Source organism: Thalassophryne amazonica, chromosome 6 (assembly GCF_902500255.1).
Source record: "Thalassophryne amazonica chromosome 6, fThaAma1.1, whole genome shotgun sequence".
NCBI classification, from domain to species: Eukaryota; Metazoa; Chordata; class Actinopteri; order Batrachoidiformes; family Batrachoididae; genus Thalassophryne; species Thalassophryne amazonica.
The window spans coordinates 105099431-105117820 of NC_047108.1; the positions used below are offsets into that span (position 1 = coordinate 105099431).

An 18390-nucleotide genomic window follows, 5' to 3' on the forward strand; every position below is an offset into this window, starting at 1 on the left:
GGAATATTCCAGCGGGTTTGTTCGTGCGCTTTAAAAGGACGCGCGCTGAATAAAGATTAACGCTTCGCTCCACAACCAAACCCGAGATTTACGCACGTCTTTTCTTGGTTTTTGTGATTCTGGAGGTCCTATCAGGTAAGATGGGATGCACTTTTAGTTATTGTGCTGTCTGCAGGGCGACGGTGGAATTGAAAATCCCGCTTTCCATTTGGATGCGACGCAGCTTCGCGCGCCAGCTTTTTTATTCATTTATATTTGCATATGTGGTTTTAGAAAGGCCCAGATACGAAACATTTAATTGGATCATGTGATTAGTGTTTTGCACAGTGAATCGCCGACATTATTATCAGTCTAATATTGAGGAGGAACTGTTGAGGATGGCGCGTAAGTGCGCATTAACGTCTCCTGCTGTGTCCTCCAAAACATATTTAACATAAGAAGCCCGACTAATGATATCTAATACTGATGATGATTGAGCTGAGCCCTATAGTGCTGGATGGCAGCCACAGCCAATTCAATGTCCATTCAAACTGCAAATACATAAAATAACAACTATTTTAAATGAAGACAATATTACATTTCTCTGTTTAGTGCATTCAGCAGAAATTGAAAACACACACTTCAACATTTCAATAAAGTGCTGAACGTTTTAACTTGTAAAATCAGTGAAAACTAAAGCTTTTATGTACAGAGTTTAAAAAACTTCAGTATCGGTTTTTGAGTTGTACACTTGAGAAAGTGTCATACCAAAAACAAAAGAAATCACTTTAGACTTGAGAAAAATAATTGTTGATGCTCACAAAGCAGGAGAAGGAGTTATCAATTATTTTTTAATAGTCAACAACCGGACTGAGAGGTATCATCAAGGAATTCAAAGAGCCAATTTCATTTTTTTTTATTAATTTATTTTTTTTTACAGACAGACCAATACATGCCGAGGACTGATGTGAGTAGCCCTAACAGCTGGAGGTCTCAAAGTTTTTCCAGAAAGGGTTGAGAAGATGGAGGATTTCTTTGCAACCACCCACTCCACCAGGAGAATTCAGTTAACATCACTTTGAGCAGATGGAATCAGTTTATCAGTGAAATCACCTGGTGGAGTTGCAAAGAAAACCTGCACCCTCTCAGCCCTTTCTGGAATGAGTTTGAGACCTCTGTGTTAAAGTGATCAATATACTGATCTCTGAAAAAGGATGTTAATGACGATAACTGTGTTTGCAACAGTGATTATAAAGTTAAATGTTTGTTCATATCATCTGAATGTATGCTTTTAAGTTACAGTAAAACTTATACCTAAACTGTCATCTTATAAACCGGATATTCGCAGTCACTGGACAACAGCAAAAGTCTCAGTGATTTTGTATAGTTTCCATGTAATAAACACCGTATATACCAGATTTTATATAACGGATATTTGCTCACATCGGACAAAACGTTCCATCCCACTGCAATGTATTTCCTTTAAAAAAAAAAAAACCTTGTATGTACCAGACAGAGCAGTCTGGTTGTGCCCAGTAACAGGTATGAAATGAAGTTCCAGTATTGACACTCGCCAATTTGAGTAAAGTGGGTACCATATTTCCTTGATTAAAGCCTGGGAGTTAATTTTTTTCAGACCTGGCACCTAATGAGGCAGGCCATTATTCAAATCTGGTGATTAGTAACAAAATGCTGCTGCTGCCTGCACTGTAATATGGTGTTAAGTTTCACACATACCCTGGGTTGCAATTAACTAAAGACAACCGCTTCGATCAGATTGCTACCGCGTGGCTGCGAACCCTCTCCGTAGCCTGATGTGCTAATGACGGAGACTATAAAGGCTGTGATTGGTCACTTTCTTCCCATTTCACTACTTCCTCTCCTGTCATATTTTTAAACGTTTTTGCAGCACGCACACGATTACATTTCAATCATGGATCATATAGAGGACCATTTGGCAGAAAAGTAAGCAAATATGGCCAACTTTACAACACAGAGTCGAAAAAACTTCAAAGACACTCAATGACCCACAATTCTTGGAGGGAAATTGTACGTACCATAATTGTTGTGTTGGGCCGCCAGAAGAGGAGGTACTGCTGGCCCACTACCAGAGGGCGCCCTGTCTGAAGTGCGGGCTTCAGGCACAGGAGGGCGCTGCCACCTTCCAAGAGCGGCCGGGTTGACAGCTGTCACTCATTGGCTATGACAGCTGGTCACCAATCATCTGCGCCTCACCCCGCATAAAAGCAGGACAACACCTCCACCACGTCGCCGAGATACGTTCTTCCAAGAGAGTAATATTCTCTGCTGTATTTAACACTGACAAATACCTGAGCTCTTTTTGCAGCCGTTTTCCTGTGGTGTTTCCTTATCTGCTGGATTGGCGTTTGGTGTGATTAGCGACAGCTTCGCCTCACACCCCAACCAGATAAGTGGTTAAACAGGAGCTGCACAAGTGTGTGATTTGAGGTGGAGGTGGAATTTCCACTATCCTTGTTACGGGGTGCACACACAACCCACACCTGTTTGTGCTCTTCGCCAGCAGTACCAGATTCCGACACGCGGAGACGGTGGCCACCTGGGGAACTTGGGACCTGGCGGCTCCAGTATCCTCCTGGTTCGGTGGCGGAGGAAATCGTGTGGTTCCGGTTCTTCTCCAGACGGACGTCTCCTATTGTCGAGCCTGCCCACACGACACCTTTATTAATTGGCCTTGTATTCATTCTATAATCTGCTGTGTGTAGTTGTGGAATTCACAACAGTAAAGTGTTCAGATTTAACTTCTCCTATTGTCCGTTCATTTGCGCCCCCTGTTGTGGGTCCGTGTCACTACACTTTCACAACAATAATATTGGTTTGGAGGTTGATGATTGTATAAAGAAGTGGAGCTCGTTGAGGGCCAAATTGATCCAGAAAAAGGCCACTGCTCCTGAGGAAAATTGCAATAAGATGCCCACCAATGTGAGTGAGAACTTTAAAAGGGTCCACCCACATCATTGCATTGGCACAAAGTTACGGAGTTGAAGAAGCATAAATCAGGCTTTACAATTTTAAGGTTCCACTCCGCAGCGGACTTAGAAAAAAGAGTGACTCGAACAAATGTAATCCTTTCAGTGGCACATAATGCCCAGTGCTTATTTAAGGCAGACGTTTATTTTTTTCAGACGAAATTTTGACCCGGTGATTAAATGAGACAGGCCCCTATTCAAGGTCAGGCTTTTAATCAAGGGCAGACATAAGCCTAATTGGTGCCGAGGATTCCTCATAGATACTTCGCACCTCCTGACTGGAACTAATCCATTAAATACATATAACAGATTTTGTCCGTTTTATACGTATAGTGGATTTCAATTATAATGGACAAAATTCACTGTCCACCTGAATCCATTATATGCGAGTTTTACTGTATTAACCTTTTGTTTTTATCCTTCAGATGTGTTGCTGTGAGCTATAACGCAGAGGCAAACATGATCCTCCTGACTTCCTCCTCTGGTAGGTCAATCTCATTTAATAATCTGGATTAGTGTACCTACTGTAGATGGACATGGGTGCCAGCCTGTATTTGGTGCTACATCATACAGATTAAAACATAAATGTGATGTTTGCTCATTATTTATCACTAATTGTAATGTAATTTTTTTTAACTGTCATAAAATAAACTTCAATGTGTAAATAATAGAAATTTACCAGTATATTTATACTTCTTTATTCTCTTTTTCATCACCACCCCCCCCCCCCCCCCCCAACTGCAGTCTTGTTTTTTCATTTACTTTTTTAGTGTTACTAGGTAACATAGCAGGGTAGTTACATAAGAAGTACTTTCCCATCATGCTTTACACCCATTAGGCAGCATTCCACACATAGAGATCTGCATTAATTTGACAGTCTCTCTATCTCTCTCTTGCTCTCCCTTACTTCATCCTCTCTTTGGTCTCAACCTCACATATTGGTATTCACTGGGACTCCAGTTATTCAGCAACTTGGCTGTTGCACAATGGTCAGATAAAACACAGGTCAGCTCTGTGCATCCCCATGAAACGTTTCCACACAATCACTCAAATGCCCCGTTGTGAGGTGTGTTACATCCGAACGCATGCTGTCAAGTTAAAAAGTGTAAGTTATTGTTGGCTTTCTGCTGTGTCTCATACGCTGTTTTCTTTTAGACGAAGAGTCTCTTGAACTTGTCTGACTTGGAATCACAGGAAGTTCAGGGTGAAAAACACTTTAAGGGTTGCTCCTGCAACATATATATATATATATATATATAATTTTTGCAGGACATTATGCATAATGTCTTGGACTGTACTATGACTTGAGAGAAAACTCACAAGATAGCAACAATGATTTCTTTGTCTTCATTCAAGTGTTGCAAAAAGAGGTCATTGCAAATTGGTCCCAAACATCAATACATCATTTTACCAACTGCACTGTAAGCGAATTTGGCTTAATATTAATAACATCACAATTAAAAACTTGTAACTGCAATGCAACACTTTAGAAATTGACGATAAACGTAAGGGGAGTTTTTTTTGTTTGTTGTTTGTTTTAATGCCACAATCACTATTAAAAGGGGGGCTGCAGTGGTACAAATTGATTTGCTGCTGCCACACCCTTGTGTCAGGTCATGATGTTTGATTAGAATAACTGACAAATTGATCTCATGTCTGGTATTTGTCAATACAGTAGGTCCATATTATACTCACTGTAGTTAATGCACGTAGTCGTCCCATGAATGTCCATTGTTTGTTCCCCACACTAGTGTTTAATATGTATTTACTGCATGTAATTGTGGCAGTTTTTGTGACCATTTAAAGCTACAGTGTGTAGGATTTTGGCCCATTTATTACCAGAAAATAACATTCATATGCGTTGGTTCATTAGTATGTAATTACCTGAAACAACAAATTGATATGCTTTAATGAGCATAGAATGTGCCTACAAGGGAGCGGGCCCCCTCATGGATGCTGCCATGTTGCACCTCCATGTTGATACAGTAGCGCAAAAGGGACACACATAGTCTGCCTTTCGCATTTTGCAGCATGGCTGGAAGACTGACTGGCCGCTCCCCCATGCACTGTGTGTTGGTTGCTAGTGCAGCCTAACGAGTTTGCAAACCCTAATTTTGTTTAAAGTAGAGGAATTTTTTTATCACAAGAGAAAGCAAAGGAGCACAAATGTTTGTCACCAAAAAAGCAAAAATGTGGACAAAGTCGTGACTGGTGGCAGCATATTGTAGTCTGCAACCAACCTCATCACTGAATGACATTAAATCCTACACACTGTAGCTTTAAATGTGCATTTTTGCTTTTTAACCGAGCAGATAATGGGGCTGTCTTAATGTTGCATGCTATAGGCTGCACACCTTTACTGAATGATTGTACAGTAACAAATGAATTTAATGATCTGAAAATAGCAAAATTTATCACAGGACTGATCTCCATCCATTAAACATACATCTTAGTAAAAGTAACGCTTCTTTGACATAAGGCCGAGGAATCACGCCGAGTTTGTGACAGCATCATGAAAATGGACTGCGGGACTGGGTGATGTATCGAAACATTTGGGGTGACACCACGGGGGTTAGGGTTAGAGTTAAAAATAGTGACCTAAACTTGACTGCGTTATGAAAATGTGATGCATTTTGTGATAGCATCACAAAAAAAAACAAAAAAAAACACGAGACTGGGCTGGATTTAAATGCACCAAACGGTATGCAAAACCTCTTCACATTATCTTGCAACATAGACAAATTATTAAAATTCAGTTCATGAAAAGTATTCATAAAGATCCGTTCAGCTGAGGTGTTGCTCTCAACAGGATAAACATATTTAATTATCCTGAAGCTGTCTGGTTGCCAGAGATCACTGCTTCACCAAAATGATATCTATGGCCATCTAATCCTACACCTGTGATTATGGTGAGGCCAGATTAGTTTTTTATTTCAGCACTGTAAGCAGGTGTCTTACTGTGATATGAATGATAAATGGACTGCATTCATATAGCGCTTTTTCATCTGAAGCACAAGTTCAAAGTGCTTTACAATGATGCCTCACATTTACCAACCAATGTCAACGTGCTGCCATGCAAGGCACTCAATTGGACAGCAGGAGCAACTGGGAGATTAAGGACCTGGGGGATTAAGGGCCCATAGTGATTTTCCAGTATGGCGGGGGTTCGAACCAGGATCCTCTGGTCTCAAGCCCCACACTTGACTACTAGATCATCTCCTCCCAATATTAAAATTTGTAGCCAAAAATATTCTATAAACACTGATATGATTCATCCTAAACAGGTGTTAAAGAAATGACTTGTTTCTGTGCCTGTTGCTTTAAATATAAATGACCTGCTGCTTGCCACACCTCCCTCTCTGAAAGGAGAAAGAACAGGACCAGTGCGATGAATGAACACTTCATCTCACAACATGAAATTACAGGATTTTGAGGGTTAACTGTACATATTTGATGAAAAACAGATTTTGCACAATATGACCCGCTTTAAAGCTTAGCAGAGGACATTCACAAAATAGACACGTACTGACTGCTGTTGTCTGGTATCAGATTTCTTCCAGTGCACCAACAAGTTCTTTCTGAGTGAACAGGCTGCAGGGATCCAGCTCAAAGAGTTTGCACGTAAAAATGCAGCAAATGCACTGTCAGTTACCAACATGGTCATGGGCATGGCCTCCATTCTCAGCAGTCTTAACGGGTGAGTTCTTTTTTTGGTGTATTGCCCTAATACTTGAAAATACAACAAGAGATGCTGGTGATAAAACAAGAATAAACTCATTATCATAAAAAAACCTGATTAAATTACTGATAAAAAATAACTGAGTAATTTTAAATTATGCTGTTTGATCTCTTGAAAGCAGGGCTGGTATGATTTAAATCAGTTGATTTAAGTTGCTGTAAATAAAAAAAATCATCAAAAAGATTAAAAAAAAAAAGAAATCAATACTTAAAACATCACTGAAATGTGAAATCACCATTAATTAATGTACTTGTACATGTATGTGCATCTTTATGTTTTATCATGTCAATAAAGATTATTATTTTTTACTAGCCCTGTTAAAAATATTAAGTACAAAGGGTGAAAACAGTCACCGTTACATATCCAGTACTAAATATGAAATACTTAAATGTTTACTTGGTTTTTTCCCCAAAAATGTTTAGGTAAAGTAATAGTAGTAGTTGTGCACCACATTTTTACACCTTGTACACAGTGTTTAAATGTGCTGTATTGGAGATGAGCTCCTTGAGTTGGATGGAGATGCTGTTCTCTTGGAATTGTTAAAAAGTCTTTATTTCAATCTGGGAGACAAGTACTGTCCCTGTGGACTGGTACGAAGGACTTAGTGTCTCACTTTGGAAAGGATGATCATTTAGATTGCAATAACTATTGGGGTAAAACACGACTTTCTGTGCCAGGAAAGGTGCTTGCAAGGATTATTCTAAACAGGATTCATTCCTAGCTACTTGCTGCTCAGCATAGCCAGATTTCTGCAGTATCTGATTTTGTTGACTGGGTTGCTGTCTGGAATATCCTGAGAATTTGTGGTATTGCTAACAAGTCACTGGAACCTATACAGAGGTGCTGTGTATGTTGTGCAGGATCTCTGCCTTTCTCTCAGTGGAGTCTTGTTTTTTGTCTGGCAAGTGTTCTGGCTCCTGCACTGTTCAACACATGCATGTACTGGGTTTTGTGTAGGGTTGTGAGAATGGGCCATATGGTACATTTCCCTGGCAAGGTCCAGAACGCAGATGCCTCAGCGTTGAGGACTCCAGTGACTGGAGAAGGCCAAGGGGATGCCCACATTTCACCTGTTTACCAGAGATAGATGGCTACTTTAGAGAGTTGGCAATACACTGATTGTATGCCTGTAGTTGCCATCCAAGACCCAAGATAGTTGCGTAGGAGAGTGGATGCATCAATGTATAGCACAAGTGCATGTTCCCAGACCTGGCCTGACAATATTTAATATATATCGCACGCTATATAGTATCTGGTATGATATTATCTGAAGTATATATCTCATGTGCACTAGTAAACACTTGGCATCCATCACTTAGTATCTGGTGCACACACAGTATGCCTCAGATACTAACTATGGTGCATACTAAATTACTACAGAGTACAGACAAGATAATATTTGGTGGACACAAGAAATTTATTCACACGTTCTTCCAGCTTCTTCCTTTTCATTCTGGGCCACATACCTTTCCTGCAACTCCACATTACGTGGAGAATGAGCATGGGTGGTGTTGAACAGGGAACCTTCTGTTTTGGAAGCAGGTGCACTAACCACTGGGCCACTACGATGTCCTAGGAGTAACAGCAACACAAATTTATCATGTTGACCCAACAAATTTACATTTAGGTCTAAATTTATCTTTACAAATCTAGTTGGCCTGAACCATGATAATCAGGTAACAGTAATGCAAATTCATCATGTTGGCCGAACAAATTTACACTTAGGTCACTCAGCAAAATTGTTTCTGGCTAAGCTAATGCATTTTACTTGGGTGGAAATACCTTACATAATTTTATTATGTTCACAGAGCAAGTTATTTTTTGAGTGTACTGCACAGTTTCCATTTCTCCCTTCTCTAAATGCACATAATGAGCCAAATCAGGTGTATTTGATTGTTCAGACAGTTGCTGATTGGCTGAGCACACCTGACTGATGACAAAGGACACTAGAAATTAATTAATTTATGTCCACTTTGGTAGAGTGATACATTGCTCAACTTGGTGAGCTGTAAAAAGCTACGGATACAGACTAAAGGTAACATTTTGTCTGCTATTGTGTAAATAAAAAACAGGACTGTGTTAAGTTCAGTGTGACTCAGTTTCAAGCCATTTCTGTTGGTGAGAATCTTTTCAAACATTCTGTTGTACTCAAACACCTGAACTGTGCAACTCACTGTTTTGTCCAGACACCATCATGCTGCTTGTTGGCTGGTTCTTACTGGCTACCTGCTGGATTTGGCAGATGGAGCAGTTGCCAGGCGACTTGATGCCTGCTCAGCACTGGGTGAGTGGAGTGTTCTGGTCAATAGCGTTTACACCAGATAAACTTGCAATGTGGTGTTAGATGTTCTAATCTAGAAACAGAATGTCACAAAGAGCACCAACACATGCAAATGATAGGCAAAATGTGCCACTTTCACTCTGCTTTTAACACATCCCATCATCATATATGAGTAAATAGGAGGTACAGAACAGCTGTTTCAACAGTATGTGTAGAAACTGTTCACATATTCTCAGAAGCCAAAAATAGCCCCCAGGTGCATCACAATGCATCACTGGTTGCACATTTCAGGAAGCTTTGTGTCCAGACTGGGTTTTTTTCTGCATGACTTTGCAGGTGGATGTTGTTGTGTTGTTTGCTCCCAAACCCCCCACCCCCCGTATTTTGTCAATTGATCATTCGCTTTCTGTTCAAGCAACCGAATTCCATGGGATCACGCTCCAATTGTCTGTTTGATCCCATGGCTGTGGGTTCTTTGCATATCTCAAATTGTTAAAATTATTGACCCCTGGCTGTGGAATTCCACCTCTTTCATTTGGCCTGAAACACCTCATCCTCATCGGTTGAAAACATGTTCCTGATGGATAAAGGGACAAGGCAGTGAAGAATGTTGTTAAACAATAACAACCTGTCTGGCTGACTCTGAAATTTTCATTTGGGGATTTTATGTGTATGTGGGCACGTGTACACACGGTGCACCACTGTCGCATGTCAGAAGCACCCATGTTGACCATCAATCGATCCTTCCATTTTCTTAACCCCCTTGACTCCACGTTAACGGAGGTGTTAGAGCCTATCCCAGCAGTCACTGGGCTACATGCACGTATACTCTGGACAGGCCCCAGGCCATCACAGGACCAACATATTGACAGGAAAACACAGGACAGAAATATCTTTGGTGACTTTGGTAGAATGCATGACTGAAGGTGTCACATTAGTAGGGAAATTATAGAACAGTTAGTGCCTACAAAGGCAATATGACTCCATCATCAACATCACGATTATCTCAAACTTTACAATTCATTAATTTATTTTATTATCAGGCTCGATAGGCAGGACAGGATGGACGCAATTGCAAAATGCAGGAACACAGCTCAGTGGAGAGAAAACGTTTACTGGGTTAACAGGCTGGGGTCGGTACACAGAAAGGCAGTCCAAACAGAGCAACAGGATCAAAAACATCAGGCAAAAAGGTGTTTTCTGAGTATATGGGCAGGTAGTTAAAAAACCGATGAGGCAAACAAAGCAAGGCAAGAGTACAAGAACTGAGCTGGAAGGAAGGCACAAGGCACAACAATCTGGCGAAGAACAGAGGCAAACTGTGAGGCTTATAAAGCACCCAGGTGATTAATTGCAAACTCAGAACAGGTGTGTAGAGAAACTCCCAGAACTGGGGTGTGGCCAGACAGAGGGAGACACCCACCACCAAGAGCCAAGAGAGGAAGGCAAGAAAGAACAGGACAGAGAAAACCCAAGCAGAAAGATAGAACAAGAGACAGAGCAAGAGACAGACAGAACACAAAAACAACCCATCAAACCAGGAACCTGACAGTACCCCCCCCAAGGGCCAACCCCGACGGCCCAAGAGCAGAGGGGTGAGAAGCATGGAGGTCACGCACAAGACCGGGGTCCAAAATAAACCGGGAGGGAACCCAAGACTGCTCCTCTGAACCATAACCCTCCCAGTCCACAAAATACTGGAGGCCGCGGCCCCACTGCCGGGAACCCAGAATGCGCTGCACAGTGAAGACAGGCCCCCCACCCACAAACCGGGCGGTTAGCAGGGGATCGGCAGGTGGACATAAAGGGTTGGAACGGAATGGTTTAAGATGGCTAACGTGAAAAGTGGGGTGGACTTTCATAGACCTAGGAAGACGAAGACAAACAGAGACTGGAATAATGATCTTAGTTACTGGGAATGGGCCAACGAACCTGGGAGCCATCTTCCAAGGAACACAACGAAGCGGCAGCTGCCGTGTGGACAGCCAGACCCGTTGTCCTGGAATGTAAGAGGGTACTGCAGAATGTCTGCGATCTGCCGCCGCCTTGTAACTTTTGGTGGACAGCAATAGGGCTCTCCGGGCCCGCTCCCAGGTCTGTTGGCACCGCATGACAAGACCCAGTGCAGAAGGTACTGGTGAGTGCAAATCTGTGGAGGTGAACAAAGAAGGTTGATGACCAATAACAACATGGAACAGACAAAAACCAGAGGCAGCAGTAGGCAAGCAATTATGAGCTCTTCAATCCAGGGTAATTGAGTGGACCAGGAGGCAGGGAACTGAGAGGACAGAATACGCAGGCCTTTCTCCAACTCCTGATTAAGGCATTCAGTTTGACCATTAGCTTGAGGGCGGTACCGTGAGGTAAGACTAGACATGACCCCGAGAATCCGGTAGAACTCCCTCCAGAAATGAGAAACAAACTGGGGACCCTGGTCTGAGTCTATGTCCTGAGGCTAACCATGTAGCTTAAAACCATGTACCAACAATGCTTCAGTGGTTTCTTTAGTGGACGGGAGTTTTGGTAGCGGCGCAAAATGGACCATTTTGGACAATCAATCTACCACAGTCATGATTAAAGAATTGCCCCTAGAGGGTGGTAAACCAGTAGCAAAGTCCACTGACATATGAGTCCATGGCCGAACAGGAATGGGTAGAGGCAAAAGAGCACCCGCGGGTGGATGCGTACAAGTTTTATGCATTGCACAGATGGAACAAGCATTCACATATTCCTTTTGGCCACCAAAACCCTTGGAAGAGAATATACATTGTTCTTCGGGCGCTCGGGTGGCACGAAATGCGACTATCGTGTCCCCATTGAATGACCTCCCCCCGAGAGATGTTGGTACAAACAACTTGCTGTTTGGGCAATCGAGGGGGACGGGAGTATTCCCCACTACCGACCTAATCTTCGATTCAATACCCCAGGTTAGAGCAGACATGAAACACTTATCAGGCAGAATCGGCTCAGGAGTGGGAGTGGAGTTGGCAGAGTCATTTAAACGGGAGAATGCGTCAGGCTTGCAATTCTTGGACCCTGGACGGTATGACAAAACAAAGTTAAAACGGCTGAAAAAGATGGCCCACTGAGCCTGATGCGTGTTAAGACACTTGGCGGTGCGAAGATACGCCAGATTTGTATGGTCTGTCGAGACCAAAAAAGACAACTGTGCCCCCTCCAACCAGTGACGCCACTCCTCCAAGGCCACTTTGACTGCCAGCAGTTCGCGATCACCGATGCCATAGTTGTGTTCCGCGGCAGTGAGTGCCTTAGATAAAAAAGTACAGGGGTGCAACTTATCATCGCTGGACCCCCGTTTGGGAAAGCACTGCCCCAATACCAATGTCGGACACATCGACTTCAACCACGAACTGCCGGGCGGGGTCAGGAAGGAGCAGCATGGGGGCCATTGTGAAACGATTCTTTAGGTTCTGGAATGCTTCATCGCATTCAGGGGTCCACAGACACACACGAACAGAGTGAGGATGTGACATTATGTAGTGGAGCTGCAACCGTGATGAAGTTGCGGATGAATTTGCAATAAAAGTTGGCGAAACCCAGGAACCATTGAACGTCCTTGCCGCATTTAGGAACCGCCCACTTGCGGACTGCGGCCACCTTAGCCAGGTCCATCTGAATTTGTCGTTCAGAAATTACAAAACCTAAGAATGATACGGTAGAGCTGTGGAATTCACATTTTTCTGCTTTGACATAGAGATTATTGCATAGCAGAGTGTGGAGAATGGAACAAACCTGTTGAATGTGAGTCTTTAGATCAGTGGAGTAAATCAGTATATCGTCAAGGTAAACAAAAATGCAATTGTTAAGGAATTTGCGCAGCACATCATTTACGAGATTCTGGAAGATAGCTGGAGCATTAGTGAGACCAAATGACATTACCAGATATTCATAATGGCCGGTGGGAGTATTAAAAGTTTTCCATTAATCACCGGCGTGAATGCAAACCAGATGATATGCATTCCGTAAATCCAATTTGGTAAAAATATTCGTTCCCTCCAACAGTTCGTAAGCGGATGAAATAAGCGGCAAAGAGTACCGGTTTTTAATCGTGACGTCGTTGAGACCTCGGTAATCTCTGCAGGGGCGGAGTGACTTGTCTTTCTTCTCTATGAAGAAGAACCCGCCCCAGCGGGCGAGGATGAGGGGCGAATCAAGCCGGCCACGAGTGATTATATGAGTTCATGGCCTTGCGTTCCGGCGCTGATAGAGAGAACAACTTTCCCAGGCGAGGAGCGACCGCTAGGAGTAGATCAATGGCACAATCATACTTGCGATGTGGTGGAAGTGATTTGGCTTTAACTTTATGACTTTACGGCCGGCTACTTCCGGATGACCGGAAGTAGGCGGCCGGTCAGTTGTAGAAACAAGATGATGGCATTCATGATGAGGATGGTCAGACAGGTGACGGTTGGTGTGGATAGCCAGAGCTATGAGGTCGCCCAGGTCTTCGGGCAGGTCCACCGCGACAAGCTGATTCTGGATGCTGTTGTTCAATCCCTGGAAGAACACGTCCTGGAGTGCTGCAGGATTCCAATCGCTCTTCGCGGCCAGAATGCGGAAATCTATTGCAGAGTCAGCCGCACGGCGATTACCTTGCTTAAGCCTCATCAGCTCGCATGCCGCCTCACGCCCAGGAGAGGAGTGCTGTTATACCTGCTGGAGTGATTTGGTGAAGGCTACCAGGGAGGAGCAAGATGGCAAATCTCGGCTCCATTCAGCCGTGGCCCACGCTGCCGCACGACCGGTCAGGTGAGTGACGACGAATGCTATCTTTGACCGGTCAGTTTGGAACATTGGCGCCATCAATTTAAAATGTAGTTCACACTGGGTTATGAAAGGTTTGACATCCCCAGCCTCACCAGAAAAACGTTCAGGTCACGAGAGTTGGTTGCAGACCTCTGGAACAGGTACGGGTGCCGGCGGGGCAGCTGACAATCCCGGAAGTGGTGTGGCGGTGGGAGTCATGCTGGTCTTAGCCTGATGTTTAATGGCAAATAGTAGTTGCTCCATCTGAGCGCTCACAGAGTCTATGGACGTGTCTTGCCGCTTTGCCAGCTCACTGAGTCCGGAGTTCAGAGAGGCAAGCTGGTCCTCTTGTTGCGCTAATTGCTGGCTGTGGTGGTGTATCGCCTGCTGGAAAGGGTCTGTGTCTGCTGCGCCCATGGTTGGCCAGATTGATCTATCAGGCCTGATAGGCAGGACAGGCTGGACGCAAATGCAAAAGGCAGGAACACAGCTCAGTGGAGAGAAAATGTTTACTGGGTAAACAGGCTGGGGTCGGTACACAGAAAGGCAGTCTAAACAGAACAACAGGATCAAAAACATCAGGCAAAAAAGCATAGTTGGAGTATATGGGCAGGTAGTCAAAAAAAAACAATGAGGCAAACAAAGCAAGGCAAGAGTACAAGAACTGAGCTGGAAGGAAGGCACAAGGCACAACGATCTGGCGAAGAACAGATGCAAACTGTGAGGCTTTAAAGCACCCAGGTGATTAACTGCAAACTCAGAACAGGTGTGTAGAGAAACTCCCAGAACCGGGGTGTGGCCAGACAGAGGGAGACACCCACCACCAAGAGCCAAGAGAGGAAAGCAAGAAACAACTGGACAGAGAAAACCCAAGCAGAAAGATAGAACAAGAGACAGAGCAAGAGACAGACAGAACACAAAAACAACCCATCAGACCAGGAACCTGACATTTATAAGCTTTTGTGTGCACTACCCTCATCTTTTTACTGTATTCAAATAAAACTGCAAATTTCCCTGCTTGGGGAGTAAGGAAACTTCCTCCATTGATGTCACGCCAAATCTGGCTGCTCTTGGTGATGAATGTTGTGTGACAAGACTGAAAATATGCGCATTTTATGGCACAAAAACACTACATCATGTGGTAATAGCTTGGCAAAATACAAAGGACAGTTGTGGTTAGAACTTTGCGTGCACTCATTATGGGCTTTCTGACAATCAAACCTACCAATGGGGCCAAAAAAATATAAAATAGAAACCAGAGAAAGGATCTGGGATGAGAAAGAAACACACAGACATGACCTTGACACCACTGATTGACCTTGATCAACAATTACAAAACCTACATTCATCTCTGTGCCACGTTTGGTGCAAATCAGAGGGAAAAACATACATTTTGACTTTGATTGGCCCTTGGCAAATTTAACATCACCTGGGCAACTCTGATTCATAAGGTTCTTCTTCACATTCAGGTGAAAAACTCGATGATTTTGCTGATTTCACCACCTTTGGAATCGCCACATCATTGCTACTGAGGACAACGGACTTGCTGGGCGACATCATGTGCATGTGTTACGTCCTGTCCGTCTTTGTGCGCCTCTGTTTCTTCTCAAGCGGTAAGAGAGTAGCAACAAAAGCTGTGGTGTGTAGGTCATATCTGAGGATAATATTTTGGGGGTTTCTGTCAGTTGTATCTTTCCCATTAGGTTATCAAAAGAAATTTGTGAGGCTATTCTGTGATTGTTCTGCAGGGATTCCATTCATGTACCGTGGTCTGCCATGTGTCTACTCCTCTGCAATCCTGGCCAGTGCCTCTCTGCTGTCAGGGGGCAACATGGCTGTGCTACAGGTCATCAAGGTGGCCATGATCCTCTTCATGATCACTGAGACTTTCTATCCCCATGACAGGGTCCTGGAGTCTCAGGCCTGGAAAAAAGTGGTTTATGCTGGAGGTAAAGTCATTTTACAAATTTACTGCACTCTTTGATGATTTATTGTACCTTATGAAGCACCAAAGGGGAACTTAAAGCTGTGTGCCTGTTCAAATTTCACAAAACTGAAAAAAATGTAGTTACTACTGAAATCCAAGCATTATAATGTCTGTTTATTTTTGAAATGTGTTGCAAAATTAGAGCTCATTTTAATAAAGAGACCATACAGTGCCTTGCAAAAATATTTGGCCCCTTGGTATTTCACACATTTTAATTTGCTTATGCCATTTCAAATACAAAACGTAAATTAGGCTTCTCAATATAAAAATGTCTAAAATTATCTTCCTATAACTCAAACTCAAAGCAAATCTCTACAACTTGATATAAATTAATAAAAAATATAAAAGCCAAGATGATGGGTTGCATAAGCAATGGGCCCCTTTGGTATAATACCTGTAAATAATCAGTTTTATTATATGGCTGCGACGCTACTCTGATTGGCTGATTTCTGGTCTGATATTTTCCCATATCCAACCTGTTACCGTGACAGTCAGTCTGAAACATGTATCCCATTCGTTACAAACCAGAAAGCAAAAAGCATGATAAGAAAAACCAAGTCAGACATGAACATACTCGATACATATCTAAAAACATAGACTGAAAGCTTACCGGCTAACGTTAGCAAGTTCTTCATGGAGGTGAAGTGAACGTCTAAGCCCAAAACTGTCAGCAGCTTTCAGATTCAGGCAATACTGTAAATTTGTGTGTGTGTGTGTATATACATAATAGCCATATAATAAACAAATTATTAACCTCGCTTGCTCAGTCTGTATGGGAACATCAGACCTCTGTATTTTTTGCACAGACCTTGCTAACGCGCGGTCCTTACTATCAATACCTCAGTCTGATAGTTTCCCATACAGACCTCGCACTAGTCCTTTATTATTGGCAGTTTTCTTCAGATGAGTCAGGGGATGGATACATGAACATTTCCAAGTCACTGAATATGTCTTGGACTTTATTTACATCACTTATGAAGAAATACAAACAATATGGCACTCTATGATAAAGCTGTGTGGAGTAGACAGTTCTCAAAAACTGAGTGACTGTGCAAGAAGGAGAAGAGTGAGGAAAGCCACCAAGACAACCAGACAATCAAAAAGAAATTACAGGCTTATGTGAATGTGATTGGAGAACTTGTGCATAGTGCACATTTTGCTTTGTATCACCTGGCTGCGGCTCCTACTTTCCGGAGGTGGGAACATATCAGACCTAACATTTTATTACCCCATTATTATTATGTTAGCATTATTATTTTAGCATTAAATGACAATTAGATGAAATCACAACAGGTTCCACAACTCTGTGTGGCACCAGAAACATGTAACATGGATTCTGAAACCTTAAACCACTTTTGATTTTAGCTAACGTAACCTTCCTGAAATTTTCTCACGCTCACATTCCCTATTTTAAACTTTCAGGTGTGGTCATGGTGTTCTGCTCATCCTTCCCTCCTGCGTGCGTCTACTACCTGCTTTGGTCTGTCTCCTACGTTTTGTTCCCGACATCTCTTTGGAACAGAAAAGTCTAAACTCTCATCAAAACTGTTTGGCTTTAGCCCATTTGGTGACGTGAGGCTTTCAGACTGCTGCTGCCCCCTACTGTCCCGGAGGATCTCAGCTGAACATAACAACAGCACCTTGCTCTGTTTAACACTTTCTTTGAATTGGAACCTCAAAAAACACTGGATCAGAAAGAAATGGAGCAAAGGATAAGAACATTTTAATATTCAAGTAGGAATGGGCTTTTTGTGATGTCTTATTCTTTGCTTACATTTTGGGTGAAGTCACTGCTTGCTTGGTTTGCTCTAAAAACTAGAATTTTCCATGAGGTTTTCTCTTCTGCTACAATCAAATTGTTACTCATTGCAATAATGGCTGGAGAGCTCATCATACAGCATTTTCATATGATAATTTAAAAGAACATATTTCTTAGGAGATAATGACATAAAACTGTAATTTTTTTCTCTGTTTTGGTTACTGTTGAGTTTGGTAACTGTAGGAATGCTTACAGCACTTGTCAGATTTTTATGAGTAGATGTTTGAGTGCTTTGCACATGAGGCTAAAAAGGTAACAATTAACAACATGACTTTTTGGCAGTACTTTTTACAGATTTAAAATTCCACATCTTTTATTGTTTATTTCTTGCATAAGAATGGACACTGCAGTAGGATGTGGAAAGTGAACATTAGTGACATTCCATTTTGGTTTCAGTCCATCACAGAGAATGAAGATGCTGCTTCTTATTTATTAGGCCACTGAGAAATAATCTGCTAAAAAAAAAAAAAAATCGAATTGAAATAAATCTTAACTGGAAAAGGGACTGTAAGAAAATGGGTAATAAAGATGGAATTAAAATAAGCATAATGGTGTGTTTGTAAATTAAAATTTAGATTACAAGTTGTTGCATGATTAACAAGACATGAATTAATCAAATGATTGCAGATTAATATCCAGTGTACCTCTATTATATGAACTGAAGTGATTTTTTGGGGGGGGTTTTTAATGTAAAAAAATTATTTCAAGTCATTTGTTAGGTATGCTGTAATGTCACAATCACTGTGAATGTTCAGGACGTTAGACAGGAAACAGATTCTGTCTGAAGGAGACGGCACTCGTCTCTGTCTG

At 42.4% G+C, this 18390-nt stretch overlaps 1 protein-coding gene across 1 annotated transcript; it reads left to right on the forward strand.

Annotated features, from left to right (window-relative positions):
* LOC117512851 (transmembrane protein 269-like) lies at nt 1–18138 on the forward strand. Its single transcript, XM_034173086.1, has 7 exons — nt 1–135; nt 3413–3471; nt 6537–6684; nt 8913–9010; nt 15244–15387; nt 15523–15723; nt 17184–18138. The coding sequence occupies exons 2-7, from the start codon at nt 3447–3449 to the stop codon at nt 17291–17293; spliced, it is 726 nt and encodes a 241-aa protein (XP_034028977.1). The 5' UTR covers nt 1–135; nt 3413–3446; the 3' UTR covers nt 17294–18138.
* The last annotated feature ends 252 nt before the right edge of the window (nt 18139–18390 follow it).

Bases quoted from the DNA above. Each gene is read 5' to 3' on its own strand.
- LOC117512851 (XM_034173086.1), top strand. From the start codon at position 3,447: ATGATCCTCCTGACTTCCTCCTCTG. The intron at 3,472-6,536 runs GTAGGTCAATCT...GTCTGGTATCAG, and splicing joins CCTCCTGACTTCCTCCTCTG to ATTTCTTCCAGTGCACCAAC. The intron at 15,388-15,522 runs GTAAGAGAGTAG...ATTGTTCTGCAG, and splicing joins CCTCTGTTTCTTCTCAAGCG to GGATTCCATTCATGTACCGT.